Consider the following 26,386-nt stretch of genomic DNA (forward strand, 5'->3'; position numbering starts at 1 on the left):
AGGACTAACTCTCCCTTTCCCAGTTTTGCTTTCTGGTGATCACAAAACCAGCACGACAAAAGCAAAGTAAGACAAAAGAATCAAATTGGAGCTTTTTCTACTTAACATTGAACTATAACTAATTTTATTTAATTCCAACATGAATTAGGTGACAGCACTAATAAGAATCTTAAAAGACTACTCATAAAAATTTTCTTCTCTCCCCAACATTAAACTTCAAATTATGGAAGCCAAAAAATTTCAGTTACTCATAATTTAAGAATAGAAAAGTTGTGTATTTATACTCATGTCACCAAAGAAAATATTACAAAAATGTAGACCCTTACCTAGCACTAGTGGTAATGATACCATAACAATAACATAATTGATAAGAACAGTATGGGCTATTATTCATTGAACTTGGACAACGAGCCAGATACTGAGCCAGGGGGTTTTCTTATATAATTACTAATCCTTAAAACATCACTTGTCATTAACGGTATTTTGTCAGGAAAGGCAAGGAGGTAAAACAACAAATTTTAATATAGGCTCTGAGGATAAGGGAGCAGATCTTAGCCATGGGTACACTGTCAGATGAAAATGTATCCTAAATTCTACATGTGCATTTTTCTAGGTAGGGAGTCTACTTCTCTCCTAGATTTTGAAAGGAATCCACAACCCGAAAATGATTAAGCAACACCGTTCTAAAGCATGTATGGTTAAGCCTTCATTTTCAACAGTTAAGGAGCAAAATACTGAGCTGTAGATGGAAGGAATAACTCCTGCCATTCCACTTGGAGGAGACCAAATCTATAATTAATCAGTGTGATTATCACTAAGGTGCATTTCTCAGTTTACAAATGAAACTGGTCAAAAAGGACAGGGATGTAAGAGACACAGAAGGGACAGCAAAGTAAATAACAGCAGGTCTCTATAATCCCTTCCAGTTCTGAAACACCTTGCTACTTCTTTACTTCACTATGCGCTAGCCATGGACTCAAAGAATACTGCACATTTAACACTAGATAGGTTTGAGAGATTTCTACTCCAACCTCACTTTTGAAACAAAGAGATGAAGGCCTAGAGTGTCTGAGTGTCACACACAAGGTCACACAAGTGGCAGCACCAGCTTCATCATTCTGGTCTCCTGGCTGCTCTCACATGTTTGATTAACTCTAAGTATAAAATAAACTGGAAAAATAACCCACTAGTTTGAGTGAGTTAAGATCTCCTTTGTTGCGCAATGATTTCTCAACAACATACGTGATGCCTCACTTTCATTAATTCTAGATTTACAGAGAAATAGAAACTATTGGTTAGAACAATCCTGTAGAATTGTATTGATGTCAAATGTTTTTGTACTAACTCACCTTAAAAAGCATGCTACACTAAATGGCTTCAGTCATGTCCAACTCTTTGCAACCCTATGGACTGTAGCCCACCAGGCTCCTCTGTCCACGGAATTCTTCAGGCAAGAATACTGGAATAGGGATCTTCCCGACCCAGTGATGGAACCCAAGTCTCCTGTGTCTCCTGCTCTGGCAGGCAGGTTTCTTTACCACTCGCACTACCTGGGAAGCCCCTTAAAAAGCATAGGCTTCTAAGTAGTAGTTCAGTTGCTAAGTCACGTCCGACTCTTGGCGACCCCATGGACTGTAGCCCGCCAGGCTCCCCTGTCTATGGGATTCTCCAGGCAAGAATACTGGAGTGGGTTGCCATTTCCTTCTCCAGGGGATCTTCCTAACCCAGGAATTGAACCTGGGTCTCCTGCGTTGCACGCAGATTCTTTACTGACTGATCTATGAGGGAAGCCCAGGCTTCTAAAGAGTCATTTATTCTCATTTTATCTAGGAAGATAAGCGTTCCAAGTTTTTTTCCAGAGCATATCATGTCCACCAGTAATGTATATCCAGCTGGAAAGATAAGGTAACTTTCTCCCTAAATGTAATCCTTTCTTCAAAGAGGTAAGGGTGTTAAAATTGGAGCAGATAAGCTCCAAATAAATTTGTTTGCCAGGAGGGGACCAAGGAAACCAATAAATCCACTTAACAGATTTTACTCCAGAGAAAGAATATCAACTTTCACTGTGACTTAGCAACTACAGAACAATAACAACAATAGGAGTGTTTACTTTGGGCTTCCCTGGTGGCTCAGACGGCAAAGAATCCACCTGCAAAGCAGGAGACATGGGTTCAATCCTTCGGTTGGGAAGATCACCTGGAGAAGGGAAGGGCTACCCACTCGTCTTCTGGCCTGGAGAATTCCATGGACTGTATAGTCCATGGGGTTGCAAAGAGTGGGGCATGACAAAGCGAGCTTCACTCAATCATCCCTCCAATACACTTAGAATAGGCACCAACCAATCATGTTTTGGGCTGAACCACACAAAACAACATCCAACCACTCCTGACTTCAAAATCAGCAATTTCATATGCCTTAACCTAAACGAGAGTCACATCTCAAGAAGAAAAAAAGATCACGTGGCCAGGGAATTCCTAAGACAATGTTTACGTATTACTTAACTTTTTAACTCTCACATATACTAGATAGTGATAATGAAAATATTACTCAGCCCTTTAAATAAGACATACACACACACATACTATTTTTTTTTAGTCTGCAGTGTTTCATTTCTTTATTCCTTGTTACGTACAAATTCCTCATTCCAATACACAAAGTACATCAAAAGAGGGAAACTATGAAAATATACTGTCATGCTTTAAAAGTACATAAAGCTGCAGAACACATTACAGATTTCAAATGCTTAAATATCTTAAAAAAAATAAGATCTCACGAAGTAATTTGAAAGATAAGCTTATAAGGAGGCATAGCTAAAATATGAAATTGTTTACAGCTTCTGGAATTTGGATCTCATTTAAAGATCAAAGCAGCCTGGGACACACCCTACTAACCCTACTCACAATCGGATGACAAGGATAACATCACCTGGAGAACTTTGCTCTAAGACCTGGATGAAATCAGAGCTCTTGCCCAACACCCAGCAGGCTCCACGTCTTCCCTAATACTCAACTTTAACTACTGTCAACATTATTACCCGCCCCCCGCCCCCAGCAAAAACCGTCAAAAAGAAAAGACACATACTAACGTGTTTCGTTACCTCTATATGACGTGGCAGAGCAAGAAACAACAATTACACTGGATTCTCAAAAGTGGCCCATAGCTTAAGCTCCTGCATCTTAGACCAAAGTGAATTATTTAAGCAGTCAGAAGACTTACGAGTTCTTTCACAGCTGACTCATTAAAAAAAAAAAAGAATAATTGGCTACGGGGTGCACCCAAATAGGCCAGGAATGTGACCTATGGCGTCACGAAACTTCCTGTGCAGAACTTCACGTATTTAGAGAAAGCCCGACAGAAATCCCACGATGGTCAAGTCACAAGCTCTCCGCTCGCGGGGTGACAGGCAGCTCGATCCCTGGGGCTGGGAGGCCTCTTCCCTCCGCGGGACTCGGGCCCCGACCCGCCCGCCACGCCCTAGGCGCCTCTGCGGCGGCGACCCGGCCGGCCCAGCGGCGCCCTCGGAATCGCTCTTCTCCCGGTGCGACAGCAGGGGACGCGATCCAGGGAACCAGGCCGGGCCGAGGCCGCGGGGCCGCGAGCCGAGTTCGCCCCGGCCAGGCCCGGCCCGGCCCGGCCCGCCGCCGTTTACCGTTCCCGCCGGGGCCCCAAGAAACAAGCCGCCACGGAGGAGGAGAGCCCGCCACTGTCGTCACGGCTCGCAGACCCGTCTCACCTGGACTTGCCCACGCCGCTCTCGCCGATGATGAGGATCTTCAGGGTGGTCAGCACGTCCTCGTCCATCCTGACCCTGCTCCGCACCGCGAGCAGCCGGCCGCCCCTTCCGCTCCTCAGCCCTTCCCCCCCCCGGGGCGTGCTGCCGCGCATGCGTCCCGCCCCGCCCGGGGCCACCTTCCTTTCACACCGGGTGTTTAGCTTTTGCAGGGGCCCGGGACGCCCCAGTTCCGCCCGGAGGTAGAGCTCTGCGTCTGCGTAAAACCCGGAGGACCGGGCTTCCTTCCGGGGAGGGACCGTCTTCCCCTGCGCAAGCGCAGAGGAAGAGAGCCCTGGTTCGGTTTCACGCAATTCTGAAGAGTATTTCTCCTGCCTCAAGTTAACGTAACCGTCCTTTCCTGGTGCTTGGAAGAGGTGTGAGTTAGGGGCGTATAGTGCTCTTTTATTTCAGTAGCTTCTCAGAACAGCTGCACTGCAGTGGGAAGTTTTGTGCGTGAAGGCATGATTATCTTAATTTTAGTTCCAACCACCGTGTATGCTGTGTGCTTAGTCGCTCAGTCGTGTCCGACTCTTTGCGACCCCGTGGACTGTAGCCCGCCAGGCTCCTCTGTCCGTGGGGATTCTCCAGGGAAGAATACTGGAGTGGGTTGTCGTGCCCTCCTCCCTCCAGCGGATCTTCCCCACCCAGGGATCGAACCCAGGTCTCCCACATTGCAGGCGGATTTTTTTTTTTTTTTTTTTTACTACACCGTCTAAACATCAGGAAATCCCAAGAATACTGAAGTGGGTAGCCTCTCCCTTCTCCAGAGGATTCTTCCCACCCAGGAATCTAACCGAAGTCTCCTGCATTGCAGGCGGAGTCTTCACTGCCTGAACCATCAAGGAAGCTCATAGTCATAAGAGAACATTTTTAAGACTTGAAGTTTGGGATGACCTATGAGCAAGCCTCGGAGAAGGCAATGGCACCCCACTCCAGTACTCTTGCCTGGAAAATCGCATGGGTGGAGGAGCCTGGTAGGCTGCAGTCCATGGGGTCGCTAAGAGTGGGACACGACTGAGCAACTTCACTTTCACTTTTCACTTTCATTCATTGGAGAAGGAAATGGCAACCCACTCCAGTGTTCTTGCCTGGAGAATCCCAGGGGCAGGAGAGCCTGGTGGGCTGCCGTTTATGGGGTCACACAGAGTCGGACACGACTGAAGTGACTTAGCAGCATAGCAGCAGCATGAGCAAGCCTAGTTTGGAGGAAGGGATTGTAATTATGAAACGACTTAGAAGTGTGACGGGAGGGCGCCCTAAATCTGTGCTGTCTGCAAACATTCCCACAGCAGCAGCAGGTTCAGAAGGGGCCAGGTCAGCAAAGGGGAAAAAATGATCAAATTTGGACCATTGCCTCTTCTGCCTCTTTTTCTGTTCCTCTCAGCATCAGGGAAGAGAAGACTTAGAAATGCTGCTTGCAGAATTCGCATGCTCTGAACAGGTGGCAGCATGAGCATTGTGAGTCACAGCTTGTCCAGGGGTGCTCCTACCCAAGTATGAGAGGCCTTTGTGGCTACAGCTCAGGTGCTACTGGTGAGAAAGAGTCCTACAGCATTCCTCCCCTCCCCTCCCCATAAACTCCATTGGCCCCTGGCTAAGCAGAGATTCCAGAACAACACCCTACCTTCCGGGTATCTTCCTACCTCCATTGTTGTGCACGGGAACTTTGGTTTGCAGTGAAGGAGGAGATTGTTCCTTTGTTAGTTGTATTGATAAGGTCCTGGGGACTTGGGGGCTTCCTTGGTGGCTCAGTTGTGAAAGAATCTGCCTGCAGTGCAGAAGACTTGAGTTCGATCCCTGAGTTGGGAAGAACCCCTGGAGAAGGGAACAGCAACCCACTCCAATATTCTGGCCTGGAGAATTCCATGGACAGAGGATCCTGGTGCCCTTCAGTCCATGGAGTCGCAAAGAGTTGGACATGACTGATCAACTAACACTTGGGGTCTTGGGAGAGATGGGTGAGAGGGAGAGTCTGAGGAGTGGGGAGCTGGCCTGCCCCTTTGGCCCCTTGGATGAGATTCCAGCCCTTAGGACGAGAGGTCAGGATCAAGAGCTGGAGGAGCCAGATGAGGCTTTGTTATTTGATGCAGACAGTGCTGTTTCAAGGCCCACGGGACAGTATACCTGAGCCTGGGAAGATGGTCTTGTGTTTTAATTCTACATTTGACCCTTGTTCAGTCAGTCATGTCTGACTCTTAGCAACCCTGTGGACTGCAACATGCCAGGCTTCCCTGTCCTTCATCATCTCCCAGAGTTTGCTCAAGTTCATGTCTACTGAATAGTCGATGATACTATCCAACCATCTCATTCTCATTTGACCCTATATCTGTTACAACACACACAATATCACTTCCTACTCAGGGATTCATTCTTCAACAAAAGGTGTGCTCATGTGCACTCTTGGACTTCACCCATGTTGCCACCATAGCCCACCACCCAGAAGCAGCTGGGCTGGTAAGACTGGAAGGGCCTAATGCAGGCTCCATTGTAGTGCCAGCAGGCACTATATCCTGATGGTATCTGGTGAGATTGGGGTGCTCTCCTACAGAATGCAGCCTACCAATGATGCTTCTGCTTTCCTAACAGGCTCATAGTCCACGGGGAGCATCTGACTTCCCAGGTCTGGTTACTTGTTCCTCCTATGTGGCTCCCACCATGGCCCCTGATCTGTCTGGGCTCTGGTAGCACTATTTCCTGCCTCTTCCCCTTCAGGTCTAGAGTGGGGAAGACTTCCTACTCTGTTCATCTCTGAGTTTATCCTTTGCTGGTTGCCCTCCCTTGACCACAATGCTGTAAATAGCCCCCTTAATGATAGTGTCTTGAGACATCTGAACTGGATTGTTCCTTGCTGGGACCCTGACTGATACCGCCAGTCTCTTTACATCTTCACTGTGAACTGAACACCTAATAATCCCACTTTACAATTAAAGAGACAGAGCCTCACAGGGTTGAAGTGGTTTCCCTTGGGTCAGAAGACTGGGGGCTGAGAACGGAGTGCAGCTGTCCTAATAGGCTCCATTACGCCTATTAGCATCATCGCTGTGCACACTTCAGCTGAACTGGAAGAATTTATTTCACCCGTTCCTGATTATAGGAAGGTAAGTCCTAACTCCTCTGGTTATTTTCTAGTTTCATCCTTTAACCATCAACAATCCAGAAAGGAAGAGAATTTGACTTTGGAGAATACTGATTCAATGGGTATGAGTTCTGGGCTATGCAGATACTTGCATTATGTTCATTTTTTACCACTGACTAGAGCTTCTTAGATATTTCATGTTGATAATATTTTCAGTTCAAAATGCTGTGTGAGCTGTCTGATATGTGAACATGGGGCAGAATAGATGGACCACGATTCAAGGCAGGCAGTAGATTTTCTTGAAGTCATACTAAATGAATAGTTAAAATTCAGACTGAATAGTAAGACAACCGTGGTGCCCATGGCTAATAACTCAGAGTACAAAAAGCCAACTAAAGATAAGCTAGCAAAGTATTTCAACAGAGAATATAGTATTAGAGGTGAGTTTGTTTTTTTAATGTAAACTTAATTGTGACTTTTTAATCAATGTAATAGGAGAATCTAAAATTGAGATAAACTAGTATGGATATACCTGGAAGCAAAATTACAGAGTGGCCAAACTCTTGTCCTGTGAAGATACTTGAATTCTAGTCCTGGCTTTGCTACACATTGACTCTGTAACTACTGACAAGTCACTTAGTCTTTCTGACATGTTTCCTCATGTAAAAGTAAAGACTTGGGAAGGTGACATAATAAGAAATACATGCTTGGTCTCCACCCACAGTTCCTGATACAGAGCTCTTAAACCGCTTGTAACTTCCTGAGTGGTGAGACCAATACGAGCCCCTTACAGAGAGTCACCCAACCCTGTGGGATTTCCTAGGCAATAGGCACGTCTTTTGTTCTAATGAGGCAATACTCTGTAGGCTCCTGGATGGCTTAAGGTTGGGACTGGTCACTAGAAAGAGTATTTATAGTTTCTGATTTAAAGATTCTCAGCATCGAGCCCAGAAGTTAATCAATAAAAGGACAGTGCACATCAACGCTGTATTAGAAGAGGAGGGTTACAGCACAGCCAAAGAAATAAAAGAGAAAGTGAAGCACAAAGGCATTGAGAGGCCACATGAGTGGGTGGGAGGGAGCAGGACACTGAAATGGTGACAACCAGAGTAGATCAGAGAACTGGCATAGGTGAAGAGAAGGGCAGGTTAAGGAGGAATCTTAACCAATACTAAGGGGTTGTTTCCAGGGTCTTAAAATGGCTTACTGCCACAAGACTGTGCTTTTCAGTCCTTAAGCCTAGCCTCAAAAGAACAAGTAGCTTACAGTAAACTCTCCTACGTCCCTTCCAACTCAGCATTTTATTAATCTTGGTAACTGAGTTGAAGAGCAAAACATAACAAGCACCTACTCCTTGAAGAATCCATTGATCATGTTAGGAATATGTAAGCTGGAGTACAGGCTAAAGTGAAAGAAAGTGAAAGTTGCTCAGTTGTATCCAACTTTTATAGTCCATGGAATTCTCCAGGCCAGAATACTGGAGTGGGTAGCCTTTCCCCTCTCCAGGGGTCTTCCCAACCCAGGGATTGAACCCCAGTCTCCTGCATTGCAGGTGGATTCTTTACCAGCTGAGCCACAAGGGAAGCACAAGGATACTGGAGTGGGTAGCTTATCCCTTCTCCAGCAGATCTTCCCAACCCAGGAATCGAACCAGGGTCTCCTGCATTGCAGGCGGATTCTTTATGAACTGAGTTATCAGGGAAGCCCATAGGGAGTACAGTCTAAGCTGCTATAATAAAGAGACCTCAGAATACAGTAGTTCAGATAAGAAAGATGTTAATTTCTTTCCTACTTAATAGTTCAAAGAGACCTGGGTAATAGGGGTGTAGGGGTGGGGGCAGATGGCTGTATTCCAGATAGCAAGTCAGACCCAAGCTGTAGGGTTGATTGACCAATACCAAGTTACAGTTTCCAATTCTGGATCCATTTCTGTTGCTGTTGCTTCCTATCTAGGGAGAAGGGGAAGAAATGAAGTCCAGAGAAGGAACTCACCTTTACCTCAGTGGTGTGAGAGCTGACATATTTACTTCATGGCCCTTTGACCTGAGGTCTTCCCCAAGCCATATGCCGTGTGTGTCACGTGCTCAGTCGTGTCCGGCTCTGTGACCCTCGAACTGCAGCCCGCCAGGCTCCTCCTCTGTCCATGGGATTCTCTAGGCATGCATACTGGAGCAGGTTGCCATTTCCTACTCCACGGGATCTTCCCAACCCAGGGATCGAACCTGGGTCTCTTGCATCTCCTGCACCGACAGGTGGATTCTTTACCACTGCAGCACCTGGGAACTATTTACTTTTCAGAGTCCTCAAATAGCTGCTCCAAATATACATTCCAAGTTTTATAACTTCATTCAGTGGGAGGGAAACGGTAGAATATACTTACTCCCTCTTACCTGAAACTGGATCCCTTGACCTTTGGAGTTTGGAATCTCTGGCTCTCTATTCACAGGGCTAGCACTATTGAGTAAGAGGAGGACCACCTTTGTCAAAAGCTCAAACTTCAACAGAATGTCTTTCATAAATAGATTGAGTTTATAATATGTAATTCACATTTTTGATACACATGGAGGACATTGTCCAAACTCGTCTCACGAGAAGAAAACTTCTCAGTCCAGTTATATTGTCAAAGGAGCGTCCATTTAGGAGTAGGCTGCCAGCCCAGCACCACATCAAAACCTCTTGCCCTTTGCTTTCACTTGAGCATGCTTATGTTAGGTGTATCTACAGTTCTAGTACACCAGAGTCATTGACACACAGAGAACGTGGCAGGACTAGGCCCCAACCTGACTCTCTTTGACCTGAAAGGCCTGAGGGCTCAGGCTTTTCCTACTGTCAATGCTAGGGTGTTAGTGTCTTCTGGCTATCTAGCCAGCTGGCTGGACCTGCTTCCTGCTTCATCCCCGCCAACCCCATTTCCAGGAGACTGAGTCTGGTTGTTCTTCCTCTCTAGTTCTGAGATAATTCTGAGAACAACCTGACTCTGTATCTGTACTCCCACTGTCCTCGTGCCAAAGCAAGCTTGTATCCTTGTCCTTTAGATCAGGTTCTCCTTGTTGATAAACTGGACTGAATATGTTCCCTTTTGTTAGTTTTGGTCTTTTATTGCTATAAAAATTCTCCCACCTTCTATCTATGATACTTTTTATATGTGCTTAATGCACTGAGTAGCATTTCAGAAAAAAAATAATAATGATAATAATGTGGGTTACTTTTTCTAGTTCCTCATTTTGATAGGGGGCTTTCCTGGTTGGTCAGTGGTAAAGAATCTGCCTGCCAATGCAGGACACTCAGGTTTGATCCCTAGGTTGGAAAGATCCCCTGAAGAAGGAATTGGCAATGCACTCCAGTATTCTTGCTTGAGAAATCCCATGGACAGAGGAGTGTGGCAGCCTACAGTCCATGTGGTCACAAACAGTTGGACACGACTTTGCAACTAAACAATTTTAATAGGACTATCTATAGAGTTTTACCTACTGTTTATTATTCACCATAGCTTATCAATGTGATGCAATAATGGATTTTGTTATATTATTCTATGCCATGGTAAATGTTAACTGATTTTGGTAAATTATTCCTCTATTTCTGTTCAATTATATTTTCTGGCACTTCATCTGTGAGTTTGCACATATAAATATATCCCTAAGTGAGACTGATTTATCTTTTCCTGTAAGTCACTTTCACTTAGAGATGAAGGAGCACGACACATTGTCCTAAGATAATCATAGATATATTAATAGCACACATGCAGGCAATTTTTTGTGGCAGATTTATCGTGGTAGACATATGCTGTTTCTGACTACCCCTAAACAATTTCCCCTTCTTGTTAGCACTTTCCTAATTTCCTCCAGAAAGTTGTTGTTTAGTTGCTAACTCATGTCTGACTCTTTTGCAAGCCCATGGACTATAACCTGCCAGGCTCCTCTGTCCAAGGGATTTCCCAGGCCAAGAATACTGGAGTGGGTTTCCATTTCCTTCTCCAGGAGATCTTTACAATCCAGGGATTGAACCTGCGTCTCCTGCATTGGCAGATGGATTCTTTACCACCGAGTCACCAGGGAAGCTCAAACTCTAATGAAGTGCCTCCCTTAATGTCATTTGGGAAAAGCTGATCTCCAAATCACCAGTTCTAGGAGGAGGCACACAACCAAAGCTGAGCTAATCAGCTCACTCCCCTAGTCAAAGTGAGTTAGTTCATGGCCAGTCACGATTCAGTGGGATGAAATTCTAGGACTCTTATTGAAATTTTCAGAAGAGAGAAATCCATTTTACAAGAGATGCTGAAAGGTTAGGACATGGGGGTGCAGCTACTGGCAGCTTGAATAAGGAATAAGGAATTTGAATAAGAAATAGAACCCAGAAGAAGAAAGCAGAACCAAGATATGGAAACAAAAAGCTCCTGAGCAAGATGATTGAGCCAATTACTTCTGTTACATAAGCCAGTGAAGGTCACTAAGTGGTGTCCGTGTCCGATCCTTTGCAACCCCACGGACTATACAGTCTGTGGCATTCTCCAGGCCAGAATACTAGAGTGAGTAGCCTTTCCCTTCTCCAGGGGATCTTCCCAACCCAGGGATCCAACCCAGGTCTCCTGCATTGCAGGTGGATTCTTTACCATTGAGCCACCAGGGAAGCCCAAGAATACTAGAGTGGGTAGCCTATCCCTTCTCTAGGGGATCTTCCTGACCCAGGAATCAACCAAGGGTCAATTGCAGATGGATTCTTTACCAACTGACCTTTCAGGGAAGCCATGTAAGCCAGTAGTTCCTCCTTTTAAAGAAAATCATGAAATACTTTAAACATAGAGATATGAGTAGAGAATTGTATGATGAAAGCCAGCTTAATCAAATCTGTTAAGCATCCATACTTTAGATGTCTTAAAAATAAAGGATTAAAGACAGATTTGAGATACTCTGATCCCACCTCTCAGCCCAGAGACAGTTTCTGTCATAAATTCAGGCTTCATCATGCCCACACATGATATTATATTTTTTACTACCTATCTATCCTTAAGCTTCTTTTTTTTAACATATTTTTTATAACTGTATAATTTTATCAAATTGTATAGACAGTTCTTCCTCTTGACCCTATCAAGTTATATTTACGTTCAGTTATGTTCAGTGTTATGTTTTGGAGATTTAACTACGTGGTGAGATGAGCTGTAGCTCACTTCAAATACTGTAGTTATCGTTCTCGCTCTGGTGTTTCTGGTATTTTGCTAGTGTGTCTTTTTTCTCTCAAGTCAGGGTGAGTTTGAGTTTCCCTTACTTGTCAACCAGAAAGTCCTTAATTGACCCATTCAGGAAACAAGTGGCTCTCTTTTGTCTCTGAAGGCGATTTTACTGTCAACAAGTATCAGTCACTCACCAGCTTCATTTTGGTAGCTTGTGAGCGGTCAGTGGTGATGGGAGGGGGACAGCGAAGTGAGGAGACTGGGTTTGCTGCAGGTGGCTGGCTGGAAAGAGCTCATCCCGGAAGTTCAGCTCAGAGCATCCAGAGAGAGGTGTGAGCACTGACAGGGTCATGGAGGACATCATTCACAGAAAACAATCAGTCCTTGTTTCGGTTGATGTCATCATGCGCCTGCTTTCTCTGGAGGCTTTCTCTACCATAGGACATGTTGGGTCCAGAAGATGTTCTTGGAACTGTATCCTGCCTCCACCACTTGAGTGATGCAGTAACTGAAGGATGGGCAGTGGTGGGAAAGCATCTCAGAGGTGATTTGTCACTCTGGCCTGGGGCTCATATACAGATAAGAACTTAGCCCCAAATACCTCTGACCCCTGTTACATCTTTCTTCACAAGTTTCAAAGAAAGGAATTGGAAATCCCCACCTTTTCTTTCTGTCCTCGTCTCTACATGCTGCTTTTCTTTTCCCCCTCATTTCAGTTGCCCTTCATGTTCCTTTTAATCTAATATTTTTCTCTGTTGAACGCTAGGAGAATACATTGAGTGATCTGCTCAGAATGATCAAAGAGATGTTTTTGCTGGAAGTAAGTGTATACCACTTGATAAATTTACCTTTAAGCCCCAGCCTTGAAACTGGGCCCAAGGCAAACAGTTTTAAGCTCATCCTTCCATAGGGAGATAATGGAGATATTTTGCCAATTTCTGATAACTTAAGTATTAAATAAACCCTTGCTTTCAAAAAAAAAATGCCCTACCCTATGTTTGAAAGGTGGCTAGGGAATCAAGTTTAGTCTGCATGTTTAGTCACCTTCAGAACATTAGTGTAGTTTCTGAGATGCCTCAAACTGAAATGGAAGGGAGCTCCAACTTCTCCAGTAGAGAAGCTGCAATGCTTTCCAACCCTCCAGAAACCTGGAATTTTTACACTATTGATGCTGGACCCTATCCCTCAAGAGATGCTGATATCATTGGTTTGGGGTGGCCATGATTTTTGTTTTGGGGGTTGGGAAAAATGATAGTTGCTCTTTGTGACCCCATGGACTATACAGTCCATGGAATTCTCCAGGCTAGAATACTGGAATGGGTAGCTTTTCCCTTCTCCAGGGGATCTTCCCAACCCAGGGATCGAACCCAGGTCTCGTGCATTGCAAGCGGATTCTTTACCAGCTGGGCCACAAAGGAAGCTGGGGGAGGGTAGTAATTCTTCAGATAATTCTCATAGGCTTCCAGGGATGAGATTCATGTGGGGGAGAGAATTCTACAAGTTCAGGGTCTCGTGTGCATTGAGACAGTGTAAAGTGGTGGTGGTGGTGATTCTGGGAGCAATAGTTTCACATGGAATTAGTGTGAGCTCTGCTGGAAGAGCTGTAATCACTTATCAGAAGAGATAACACTCATAGAACTCAAAGACATTGGGGAGTTCTTGGGTAACTAGGAGAGAACCCCACCAAGGGAAGACTGAGGCTCTAGGAGACCCCAGGAAGAAGACCTAGGAGGTCTTTCTGTCCTCTTGAACCCCTAAACCACAATATTAACACAGTCACTACATGCTCAGTAACTTGTGTGCAAATAATGTGAACCTTTCTGCTTCATATGGTAAACTTCTGATCAAATGCAACACAGCAATAAAACCAAGTTCCTCACTGCAATGCTCTTGGATAGAAAGCACATGCTGGCATATACAAACCCTGTCATTTACAAAAATTGGTAGAGGGAACAAAGAGGTTCTGGAAAGCTTGTGATGTTCTGTTTCTTGTTTTAGGTGTTGATTACACAAGTGTGTTCAGTTTATAAAAATTAATTGGGATATATATGTATAAAGTGTGCACTGTTTTCAGTTTGTATTTTATACTTCAAAACAAAGTATTTAAAAAAATGAAAACCAAATGACCGTTGCTTCCTTTCATTATGTGCATGGGGGTGGCTAGATAATTCTTATCGATGGGAAAACAAATGTCTGTGTTGAACTCTTCGGCTCACAGAGCTTGGGAGGAGGAAAATGGGGGTGGTTTGGGGACACAGGACACACGGACAGTGCAAGGACTTCGAGTCCTTCAGAGCTGCACAGGGTGAGCTCCTGAGGAGACGGGTTTCCATTTGGCAGAGTGACAGATGCATCTTTGAATATGCAGAAAAGTAAAAAAGTGAAAGTATTAGCCACTCAATCTTGTACAACTCTTTGTGACCCTATGGACTGTAGCCTGCCAGTCTTCTCTGTTCCTGGGACTCTCCAGGCAAGAATACTAGGTAGGAAGCCATTCCTTTCTCCAGAGGATCTTCCTAACCCAGAGATCGAACCTGGATATCCTGCACTGCAGGCAGATTCTTTACCATCTGAGCCACCAGGAAGGTGGCCCCCAACCTGAGAAGGAAGTGGAAAGCTAATTGCTCTGCAAATGAAGGAAATCTAATTTAGGAGAGAGCCAAAGGTGAAAGGATCTGGAGAATCGGAGAATACGAGGGGATACCCAAGGGACAGGACTGATTAACCTGTGTGATGGCAGATTGAAGACCGGGGAAAGGATGACCAGGAAGAATGGGATGAACTCTGAGATGCATCAGCCAAAGGAATTTTGAGAAAAGAGGCATCTAGTATTTAATGCTCAATTGTTCATGTGGCTGCAATGAAAACCCCTTCCATTGTTGCAAATCCCCAGTAACATCTGCTACCCTAGTTACACTTGCCCTCTAGTGTTACAAACTGATCCAGGGGGAGTGTGGGATGATTTGGTTAACTGGCCTGTTGCAGGACACTGAATTGAATTTTCTTTTAATGCTGCTGCTGCTGCTGCTAAGTCGCTTCAGTCATGTCCGACTCTGTGCAACCCCATAGACGGCAGCCCACCAGGCTTCCCTGTCCCTGGGATTCCCCAGGCAAGAACACTGGAGTGGGTTGCCATTTCCTTCTCCAATGCATGAAAGTGAAAAGTGAAAGTGAAGTCGCTCAGTTATGTCTGACTCCAGCAACCCCATGGACTGCAGCCCACCAGGCTCCTCCGTTCATGGGATTTTCTAGGCAAAAGTACTAGAGTGGGGTGCTACATGCCTGCAACTTGGTGATTTGAGGCCAGACTCTTACGCTGTAAAAGTGTGCTGCTGCTAAGTCGCATCAGTCTCGTCCGACTCTGTGCAAGCCCATAGACGGCAGCCCACCAGGCTTCTCTGTCCCTGGGATTCTCCAGGCAAGAACACCGGAGTGGGTTGCCATTTCCTTCTCCATGTGACACCACCATAAAAAAATGAAGTGAGCCCTTAACGTGACAGTTAATTCTAACACATGGATTATAACTGCTATTTTCACCCTCAAGTATAAGAGATCAGTGTCTCACTGGCAGCTGTTATGTGGGATAAGTAAAAGTTGAAGTCAAGATGCTAAGTTAGAGTTCTAGGAAAAGATTAACATCTGTAAGCTTGTTTCCTGATCTACAAATGTAGGGAAATAACTCTCCTATAGAAATTATCCAAGATCTGGATCATCGAAAAAGCAAGAGAGTTCCAGAAAAACATTTATTTCTGCTTTATTGACTATGCCAAAGCCTTTGACTGTGTGGATCACAATAAACTGTGGAAAATTCTGAAAGAGATGGGAATACCAGACCACCTGACCTGCCTCTTGAGAAACCTATATGCAGGTCAGGAAGCAACAGTTAGAACTGGACATGGAACAACAGACTGGTTCCAGATAGGAAAAGGAGTACGTCAAGGCTGTATATTGTCACCCTGCTTATTTAATTTATATGCAGAGTACATCATGAGAAACGCTGGGCTGGAAGAAGCACAAGCTGGAATCAAGATTGCCGGGAGAAATATCAATAACCTCAGATATGCATATGACACCACCCTTATGGCAGAAAGTGAAGAGGAACTAAAAAGCCTCTTGACGAAAGTGAAAGAGGAGAATGAAAAAGTTGGCTTAAAGTTCAACATTCAGAAAACGAAGATCATGGCATCTGGTCCCGTCACTTCATGGGAAATAGATAGGGAAACAGTGGAAACAGTGTCAGACTTTATTTGGGGGGGCCCCCAAATCACTGTAGATGGTGATTGGTGATTACAGCCATGAAATTAAAAGACGCTTACTCCTTGGAAGGAAAGTTATGACCAACCTAGATAGCATATTCAAAAGCAGAGACGTTACTTTGCCAACAAAGGTCCATCTAGTCAAGGCTATGGTTTTACCAGTGGTCATGTATGGATGTGAGAGTTGGACTGTGAAGAAGGCTGAGCACTGAAGAATTGATGCCTTTGAACTGTGGTGTTGGAGAAAACTCTTGAGAGTCCCTTGGACTGCAAGGAGATCCAACCAGTCCATCCTAAAGGAGATCAGTCCTGGGTGATCATTGGAAGGACTGATGCTGAAGCTGAAACTCCAATACTTTGGCCACTTCATGCGAAGAGCTGGCTCATTGGAAAAGACCCTGATGCTGGGAGGGATTGGGGGCAGGAGGAGAAGGGGACGACAGAAGATGAGATGGCTGGAGGGCATCACCGACTCGATGGACATGAGTTTGGGTAAATTCTGGGAGTTGGTGATGGACAGGGAGGCCTGGTGTGCTGCGATTCATGGGGTCGCAAAGAGTCGGACATGACTGAGCAACTGAACTGACTGAACTGAAGTAGATGAATGTATTTGAAACAATGGCAAATTGCACATGTATTTGTAGCAAAATGTATTTGTAGCAAATGGCACATAGTAAATACCCAGGAAACATTACCTCCTTTCCTTCTTTCACCTCATAATATTGTATGTAGAAGTATTTTTTACAAGTATTTTGTAACTTGTAAAGTCATAAAGGTGGCTCAGACAGTAAAGAATCTGCCTGCCCTGCAAAAGACCTGGGTTTGATTCCTGGGTTGGGAAGATCCCCTGAAGGAGGAAATGACTACCCATTGCAGTATTCTTGCCTGGAGAATTTCACAGACAGAGGAGCCTGGTGGGCTACAGTCCCTGGGGTTACAAAGAGTCAGACACGATTTAGCAATTACAGAGAGAGAAAGTCATAAACATTGTTGGTTAAATTAGTGAGAACTAACATTTGCTGATTATTTGTAAAGTATATTACTTTAGGAGAGAAAACTTCCAGAAGTAAAAACAGTATTTTTATGCAGTAAGTGAAATTAATGGTCTAGTGGTGTTCTACCAGGATTGATTTTGCTTCCCAGTGGACTTTGCAATATCTGGAGGCATTTCTGGTTGTCACAAGTAGGAGATGCTTTTGGCATCTAATGAGCAGAGGCTAGGGATGCTGCTGAACATCCTACAATACACAGGACACAGACCTACAGCAAAGAATTATTCAGTTCAAAATGTGGACAGCACCACTGTTGAGAAATCTTGTTTTAACAGTAAGGCAAGTTAGTCTGGTTAGTCTTGATTTCAACTTTGTTGATGCCCAAGTACCTATTAACATTCCTGAACCTTAATGTATTCCTTCCTAGGCCTGTGAACTCTCATAATGAATGGGAAAATTCCTTTCTAAATTGACCCCTGTAATTATATATTTAGGCATATAAATTCTTTACCTGTAATACCAATACAAAGCTTGTGTTCTGCCCAGAAAAGTCTAGAAAACACTGCCATTAGACACTCTTCCACAACCCACTAGAGGATATATTTTATTTTGTAACATGTCACCATTTCGTAGGCCTGAACAGCGCTGCCTATCTCTAACAATACTCAGTAGACCAAATTCCACCATCCCCTACTCATTTCATGATTCAACTATGAGGATGGAGCTCTTTCTGGTAGAGAAGGTGATGGCTTCTCTACCAGAGTGAAGAGTTGCGCTTGATAACAAAAATCCCAGGTCTTCATTTTTAGAGATCAGAATGAGAGGACTCCAAGCTAGAAAAAAAATTCTTCAGAAACATTTCTACTATTAGAGAATAATTGTCAGGAATGTTCTTTCTGGTTGTGAATCTAACAGAGCATAGCTGGTAACCGGTGGTAACTGAGTCATTCAGTAGTGTAGTGTTAGTTGTTCAGTCATGTCCGACTCTCTGTGACCCCCCAAGGACTGTAGCCTGCCAGGTTCCTTTGTCCATGGGATTCTCCAGGCAAGAATAATGTAGTGGGCCATTTCCTTCTCCAGAGGATCTTCTCGACCCGGGGATCAAACCTGGGTCTCCTGCACTGCAGGCGGATTCTTCATTGTCTGAGCTACAAGGAACTATTAGGACTGCTATTAGCTATTAGCTATTAGGACTGCTCTGTTCAGCTTCTTCATCTCCAATTGTCCAGACTGATAGGGACAGATTAAATGGACAAAGGGGGTGATTAAATAGTTAACCCCACTAAGAAATCACAAGTAGAGAGAAAAGTATGGGAGAATCTGTATAATGATCACTCAAGAAAGCAGGTTTGCTTAGCAACAAAATCATGCAGCAGAAGCAGGAGACATGACCCCAAACAATAAAACAATGATGGAATGAGACTTACATCTAGCCCATTGAAGTCTGCATGCTAATGATCCTTGGGAAGAGGCTTCTTTTGCATGTATTAAGAGCAGAAACATAGGGCAAAGGTGGCATTATACCTGAACCCTGAGATAACTTATCATGTTTTAGTATATGTTACCGCCCTTTTGCTCATTTCTAGAGCCCCCAAACAGTCCTGGTTGGGCCAAACAGGGTCAAAAACTCCCTTGCCCAATGTGTAGGAGGAGTTAATGATGAAAGACTCCAAGAATGAGGAAGAAGGAATTAATGATGAAAGACTCCAAAAATGATGAAAGACTCTCACCCTCTCCACTTTCCCTTGATTATAAAACTATAGTCCACTCAGCTCTTGGTGCGTTACCCACTTGCCTGCCCTCTTGTATTTCTCACAAGCATCCTATACTGTTAAGTGCACTTCTTACCTGTCACTTTGCCTCTGAATGAATTCTTTCTTTGCAGAAACATAAAGAATCTGAGCTTCAGTAAGTCCTGAGACCAGGTATGCAGTTTCAATCAGAAGACTGTTGGTTCAAGTGCTCTCTTAAGCCCAGGGATTGTGAGTTCAAGTCTCATCTGAGGTGCAGCAGGTTTGAATCCCATCCAAGGAGTGTGGCTTCAAGACTACTACTGCTGCTGTCCTATGACTGGCTCAAGTGATAGAGCTTGGAGCTCCAACAGCAAGACCAGAGCTGGATCAGGACAAAGGATGCTGAGAAAGTGGGGTGAAACAGGCAGCCTGGAGTTGTCCTGAAGTAATAATGATCCTCTCCTTAACTTTGTATTTTCATAGCACATTATTTATTGAATCCTTTTAACAACCCAATGATGTAGGCAAGATAAGTAATTTTATCCCTAGCTTACAGATCAAAGCAACAGACCTATAAAGTTTGAGTGTCTTGTTCTAAATTATGTGGCTATTAAGAGCTTAGGATCCAGATTGAAGTTCTTGGAGTTCTGTACACAAACATGTAAAGTTTACCTTACGGTCCTTTCCTTCAAGTTCTCTTCATTTGAGTTCCTCATCTCAGTGGCAAAGAACTGGAGGTTCCAGCCTGGCATAGTAGGGATGCAAAAAAGGGGAAAAAATCCTTCACCAGAACAAACAGACTTTAACTCATTGGTGTTCTCCAAGCCGAGAAAGGAGCAGTCTTATAAAAATCTTTGAGAAAATTATTTGTTTCCTAAAAAGTCATTTTCATACTGTAATCAATCATCCTGGAAGGATTTTTTTCAATTAACCTTAAAATAATATATAATTTTGTTTTTGCCTAATTTTACTCTACTACTCTAATTTAAACCATATTACAGTGATTTAATTTATTTTTTCCAGGATGATTATTTTAAACATTTGAAGACAGCTTGTTCTAAGTTAGCAATATCCTGGCCTGAATGCATAAACTTACCCTTCATTAACTCTCTTAGCTATTTATTCTCCCCTGAAAGGATTTGTAGTTCCCTTAACTTCCTCTTACTCAAATGTTCAATGTGATTATTTTCAACAGAACATACAGATCTTTTTTACTTTCTTAGAATGTAGAGTCATATTTGTTCCAGTTACAGGAAGTCATTTTGATGAGGGTTTTATTGTGTTCATGTGTTTGAAGGTAGTTTTAGTTTTATTTTTGTTTGTTTTCATGGGAGTTAAGTTTCACAGTGAACTCTTAGTGCTATTTAAAGTTACAGTTTTTTTAAATATATAGTTACAAAATTACAGTTTAGCTTTATAAGTGTGAAGAACAAAACCAAGAATGTAGTATTTCCACAGCAGTGGAGAGCTGCTGAAATAAAAATATGCACCGTCTAACTTCTAAAAATGGGTTTCCCTGGTGGCTCAGTGGTAAAGAATCTGCCTGCCAATGCAAGCGACACAAGAGACACAGGTTCCATCCCTGGGTTGGGAAGAGCCCCTGGACACGGAAATGGCAACCCACTCTAGTATTCTTGCCTGGAAAATTCCATGGAAAAAGGAGCCTGGTGGCTATAGTCCATAGGGTGGCAAAGAATTGGACATGACTTAGCAACTAAACAACAACAACTTCTAGAAACACAACTCAAGAGTTATCCTGTTACTCCTTTTTGCTACTGTACTTTGTAAACTCATAGCTTCAAAGACATAGGATTCATTCACTACCTCCTGTAATAGGAGAGCTTCAGCTGGGGAAAAAATAAAACTATTTTGTTCTCATTTCATCTACTTTGTCCATGGAAAAAATGTCGCCTGCCATATCAGTGAACAAAGGATATTGAAGTCATCAAGTCATCATAATACCGCCAATGACAATGAACCCTGAGGGAACTCAATTGGAAAAAGGATGCCTGCCATCTAGTGGTCAACTGCTGCAGCCACCCCCTGTCCCCCACCTCAACAACGTATCCCAAGGAGACTCAGGATGAGAAACCATAGGATATTGGCCCCATTAGCTAAGGTGCAGATCAAAGCAGTGATTTCAGCGAGCCCAAACTCTTGCATCTTCCCATACAAAAAAATGGCACCCCACTCCAGTACTCTTGCTTGGAAAATCCCAGGGACTTCACTTTCACTTTTCACTTTCATGCATTGGAGAAGGAAATGGCAGCCCACTCCAGTGTTCTTGCCTGGAGAATCCCAGGGACGGGGGAGCCTGGTGGGCTGCTGTCTATGGGGTCGCACAGAGTTGGACACGAAGTGACTTAGCATAGCATAGCATACAAAAAAAAAAAAGAGCTAAATTATTTACCTTAAGTTGTCTGATTTTCTTTAGTTACCAGTAATCTCTTGAAGTTCCAACTACCTGGTCTTTGTTGCAAAAACTGCTATGTATCCTGGCTGTCTCCTCACCTCCTCGGAGTGTTCATTGAGTGATCTGAGAGTCCTGTCTCCCAGGCTTGAAGTCCTCAGGGTATCTGCTGAATAAAACATAACTCAATTTTTAGGTTGTGCTTTCCCCCACCCCCACCCCCCCAGTTGACAACTTCTAAGAGAAAACAGGGAGGCAGGTATTTGAGAAGCCACTATGAACTTAGAAAAATTCAGCACATAGGGGCAAGAATAGCACTGAATGAAACTGAAATGCTGAAGTTCATAGGCTCTTTAGCATTTCAACCCTTGTCTATGTTTGAACTACGTGCTGCTTTTCCTATAACTCAGTGTTTCTTTGTTGTTGTGTAGTTATGTCTAAGTTATGTCTGACTTTTTGCAACCCTAAGGTCTGTAGTCTGCCAGGCTCCTCTGTCCGTGGGATTTTTCAGGCAAGTATACTGGAGTGGGTTGCCATTTTCTTCTTCATTTCCTTCCTGACCAGGGGTCGAACCCGCATCTCCTGCTTGGAAGGTGGATTCTTTACCACTGCGCTATCTGGGAACGCTGGATGTTTCTTTTCTCATCTTCAGTGCATTTTCTAAGACAGCAAAAATTTTTATTATTGCTGGAAAATGCCTGCTTCAGTAAACAGTAAGTTTCTTGGGGCCACATAAACCAAACCAAGAATCAGTCAGTCAGTCTCTCTCTCTCTCACACACACACATACACGTATTTTTATTGTGAAATATTACCTATGTCTAAAATGTACATGTATGGTTTAACAAATAGTTTAAAACCATGTGCCAGTACAACCACCACCCAGGTCAAAAAATAGAAATTATCTAACACAGAAGTGACTCATCTGTGCTGTCTTTCCTACTCCCAACTCCCCTCCCATCCATGAGAGGATACCACTTATCCAGACTTTTATGCTAATCATTTCCTGCTTTACATTATATTATCATCATACATGCATGTATCCATAGATAATGTGTTTAGTTTTGCTTGTTTTCAAATTTCTTAAGTGGGATGATAAATTTTCTCTTGCTCTTAATTTTTTAAATAAGATGTATCTATTTTGTGTGCAACTGTAATTTATCCAATTTCATTGCTATAAAAATTGTACTTTATAAAAAAATCCCACAATATCTTTATCCTGTCTGCCAGTGATGACAGTTTGAATTGTTTCCAGTTTGGGTTAATTTTATAAAAAATGCTGCTGTGAACCTTCTTGTGTATGTATCAGGGTATAGCTAGGAGTGAAATTTCTGTGTCATACCTGGTAAGCATATCCTGAACATAACCACGTAGTGTGAAACCACCTCCCGAAGTTGTTTTGTCATGAAGTCACATCTGACTCTTAAGCGACCCCATGGACTGAGTCCTCCAGGCTCCTCTGTTCATGGAATTCTCCAGGTAAGAATACTGGAGTAGGTAGCTATTTCCTCCTCCAGGGGATCTTCCCAACCCAGGAATTGAACCCAAGTCTCCTGCATGTCCTGTACTGGCAGGCAGATTCTTTACCACTGTGCCACCAAGGAAGCCCATTTAAATCAATAAATGTCTCTGAAATTTTTTATTTTTTTTTCCTCTAAAGGTTTTGTGTATCCCTAGTCTGACGTATTCATAGATAATTGACTTTGTTTGGTGCTGTTGTAAATCATAATTTTAAGAATTTGCTGCTTTACAGAAATACAATTGGAATTTGTATACTGATTTTATTTGGAGCTACCTTGCTAAACTCTCTTACTGACTCTAATATTTTATTTGTGAATTACATTGTTTGATCTACAAACACAACCATGTTATACCTGAATTATGCCAGTTTAATTTCTTCCTTTCCAATCATCAAACTTCTGTGCCTTCCTCTTGCTTTATTGCTCTGCGTAGGAGCACTACTAAAATGCTGAATTGAAAAGTAGTAATGAACATTCATGTCTTTTCTTGAACTCAAAGGGGAGCTTCCAATGACTCATCATTATATCTGAAATTTATGGACAGTTTTTGGGTTGTTTACAAATAATTTCTATTCACAATTCCTGGGAATTTGAAATCAAAAAGCGGAAATGAATTTTATCAAATACATTTTTCTGGATCTGTTGAGGTAATTATAGATTTATTTCATTTGTTAATTACATTTATTCTTTTTCTAATGTTAATCTGCATCTTTGGGCTTCCCTGGTGGCTCATGGGATGGGAAGATGGCAGATGGATGGGAAAGAATCCATCTGCCAATGCAGAAGACATGGGTTTGATTCCTAGTCTGGGAAGATTCCACATGCTGCAGAGCAGCTAAGCCCATGTGTCACAACTATTGAGCCTGTGCTCGAGAGTCCGGGAACCACAACTACTAAGCCCAGGAGCCACAGCTGCTGAAACCCATGCATTCTAGAGTCCATGCTCTGCAACAAGAGAAGCCACTGCAATGAGAAGTCCGTGCACTGCAAGAAGAGTAGCCCCTGCTCGCCGCAACTAGAGAAAGCCTTCATGCAGCAAGGAAGACCCAGCACAGCCAAAAATAAATACAAAAATAATGTTTTAAAATATCTTCATCTTGTATATAAACCCTCTTTGGTGATGATGGATGATCCTTTTTACATGTTACTCACTTTGATTTGCATGTGAGTTTTCTTTCCTGTTTTCCCATGTCAGACTTTAGTATCAAAGTTTAGCTACTCTCAGAAAGTAAGTCTTCCCTCTTCTTACTCCTATTATCTCCTATTATCTGGAAGAGTCTGTGCAGTATTTCCTTGAAGGCAACTTTAGTTGTATCCCATTATATTAATGCATCACATGGGTTGACACGACAGCTTGGAATCCCAAGGAGCCTTATCCATAGATCAAATCTTCATAGTCCTGTCGACTCTCCCATGGGCTTTCACTGAATACACACTGGTGCTGAGCCAAGACCTGGGAGCAGGCAAGGAGAGCTGAGAGAAACTTCTGAAGGTTTCATTCAGTGCAAGGCACTGGCTGCCAGCTTCCTATGGCTAAGGGATGTCAGAGTACTGACACCAGTCCCTCACTGAGAGCACTGCATAGGCTTCCAAAGCCTGAGGGTAGGCTGCAGAGAGACCTCCTGAGGCCCTGATTGAGAATCATAGAGAGAACTTCCCATGGACCCCAAAAGCTAGCAGCTAGCCCGTAGAGCAGAGAGAGATCACCCATGATTTAGCAAGCTGGGTAACTTGGCTACAGAACAAGAGAACTGTAGGGTCCCATGCCCTGCTGAAGGAAAAGTGCTAGCTCTTCTTTCTAAACATTTGAAGCTAGTAACCTGAATCTAGCAAACCTGAAACAAAGGCCATACTCAACTCAGGTACAGATTAGATGGTAGCGTAGATGGTAAAGCATCTGCCTGCAATGCAGGAGACCCGGGTTCAATCCCTGAGTCAGGAAGATCCCCTGGAAAAGGGAATGGCAACCCACTCCAGTATTCTTGCCTGGAGAATTCCATGGACAGAAAAGCCTGGTAGCTTATAGTCCATGGGGTCACAAAGAGTCAGACACAACTGAACAACTAACTCACCCACAGATTATATGAGCTCAGGCCCCTAACCAGAAGGCCTTATTGAATAATTGAAATGCACTTCTCTGGAAATAAATATTATTAACTTCCCTGTCCATGTCTTGTCTAATATCAAAAATTAAGATACATTCAAAGAAGCAAGAACATATGAGCTAGGATTGAAAAAAGAAATGGTCAATAAAAGCAAACCCAGAGATGGCCCGGATGTTGGGCTTATCAGACAGTGACTTTCCATAACTATAATAAATAATAAATGTTAAGGGCTCTAGTGGGGAGAAAATGGACACTGCACAAGTAGATGGGCAAAATCCACAGAGAACTGGAAGTTATAGAAATGTTAGAAAATATATAACAGATATAAGAATCATTCAGTGAACTTAGCTGACTGGACACAGCAGAGAAAAAAAAAATTAGTGAAGCTTGTAGACAAGTCAATTGAAATGATCCAAAATTAAACTAAATAGAGGGAGGGAAGGAAGTTAAAAAGCGACAGAATCTGAGTTCTGCAAGATAATAACAATAGCCAAACCCTGTACATGTAATAAAAGTCCAAGGAGAAGAGAGTGGAGCACCAGAAAAATTTGAAGAAATAATGGTTGAGAAATTTCTTCTGTTGATTAGTGATACCAACCTACAGATTCAAGAATCTCAGTGGACTCCAAGCAGGATAAATCCAAAGAAAAGAGCTGGGGTGGGACTGTTGGACAGTTATGTCCAACTCTTTGTGGCCTCATGGACTGCAGCCCACCAGGCTCCACTGTCCATGAAATTTTCCAGGCAAGAATACTGGAGCTGGTTGTCATTTCCTACTCCAGGGGATCTTCCCGACCCAGGGATTGACCCGCATCTCTTGCATCTCCTCCAGGCAGATTCTTTACTGCTTATGCCACCTGGGAAGCCCTGACCAGAGTCAAAATGTACTAAAAGGCAAAGACAAAGAACAGATCTTAAAAGCACCCAGATGGTGAAAAATCTTCACTTTCAGGGAAACAATAGTGAGGATGATGGCTAAATTCTCTCAGAAATCATGAAGACCAGAGAACACTAGAACCATATCTTTAAAGTCCTGAAAGGACAATTAGGGGGTAAAAAGCTGGCAAGCTAAATATCCATTGAAAACCTCCTTTAAAAATTAAGGTAAAGACATTACAGAGTACCACTGGGAGAACTCTTTCCCAACAGACAGTTACTGCAAAAAAAGCTAACAGGTTTTAGGTTGAAGGGAAATGATACCAAGTGGAAGCAAGACTCTTAAGACAAAATGAAGAGATCAAAAGGATAATAAATATGTAGCTTTAGACTTGCTTGGCATAAAAGCTTGGCTTTAAAACCCAAGTCATGGTCACCAATCCTTTGCCCTAAGGGAACCAGAGCCTTTTCCTCTCAGAG

At 43.3% G+C, this 26,386-nt stretch overlaps 1 protein-coding gene and 1 long non-coding RNA gene across 3 annotated transcripts in view; one reads left to right on the forward strand and one right to left on the reverse strand.

Annotated features, from left to right (window-relative positions):
• RAB18 (RAB18, member RAS oncogene family) overlaps positions 1-3,851 on the reverse strand; it is a 28,105-nt gene extending 24,254 nt beyond the window's left edge. Inside the window, exon 1 of the mRNA NM_001075499.1 lies at positions 3,734-3,851. Coding sequence (NP_001068967.1) covers positions 3,734-3,801 — 68 coding nt within the window. The 5' untranslated portion in view covers positions 3,802-3,851. The remainder of the gene's footprint in view (positions 1-3,733) is intronic.
• Positions 3,852-3,863: 12 nt separating this feature from the next.
• On the forward strand, positions 3,864-25,087 carry LOC112449280 (uncharacterized). Of its 2 annotated transcripts, none has more exons than XR_003037770.2 (2): positions 3,864-6,870; positions 8,802-25,087. It is a non-coding gene; the product is annotated as an uncharacterized lncRNA (long non-coding RNA). The 2 variants fall into 2 exon arrangements; XR_009496880.1 differs by having other exon boundaries at positions 19,149-25,087.
• The last annotated feature ends 1,299 nt before the right edge of the window (positions 25,088-26,386 follow it).

The sequence above is a fragment of the Bos taurus genome, chromosome 13 (genome assembly GCF_002263795.3).
Source record: "Bos taurus isolate L1 Dominette 01449 registration number 42190680 breed Hereford chromosome 13, ARS-UCD2.0, whole genome shotgun sequence".
Taxonomy (NCBI): domain Eukaryota; kingdom Metazoa; phylum Chordata; class Mammalia; order Artiodactyla; family Bovidae; genus Bos; species Bos taurus.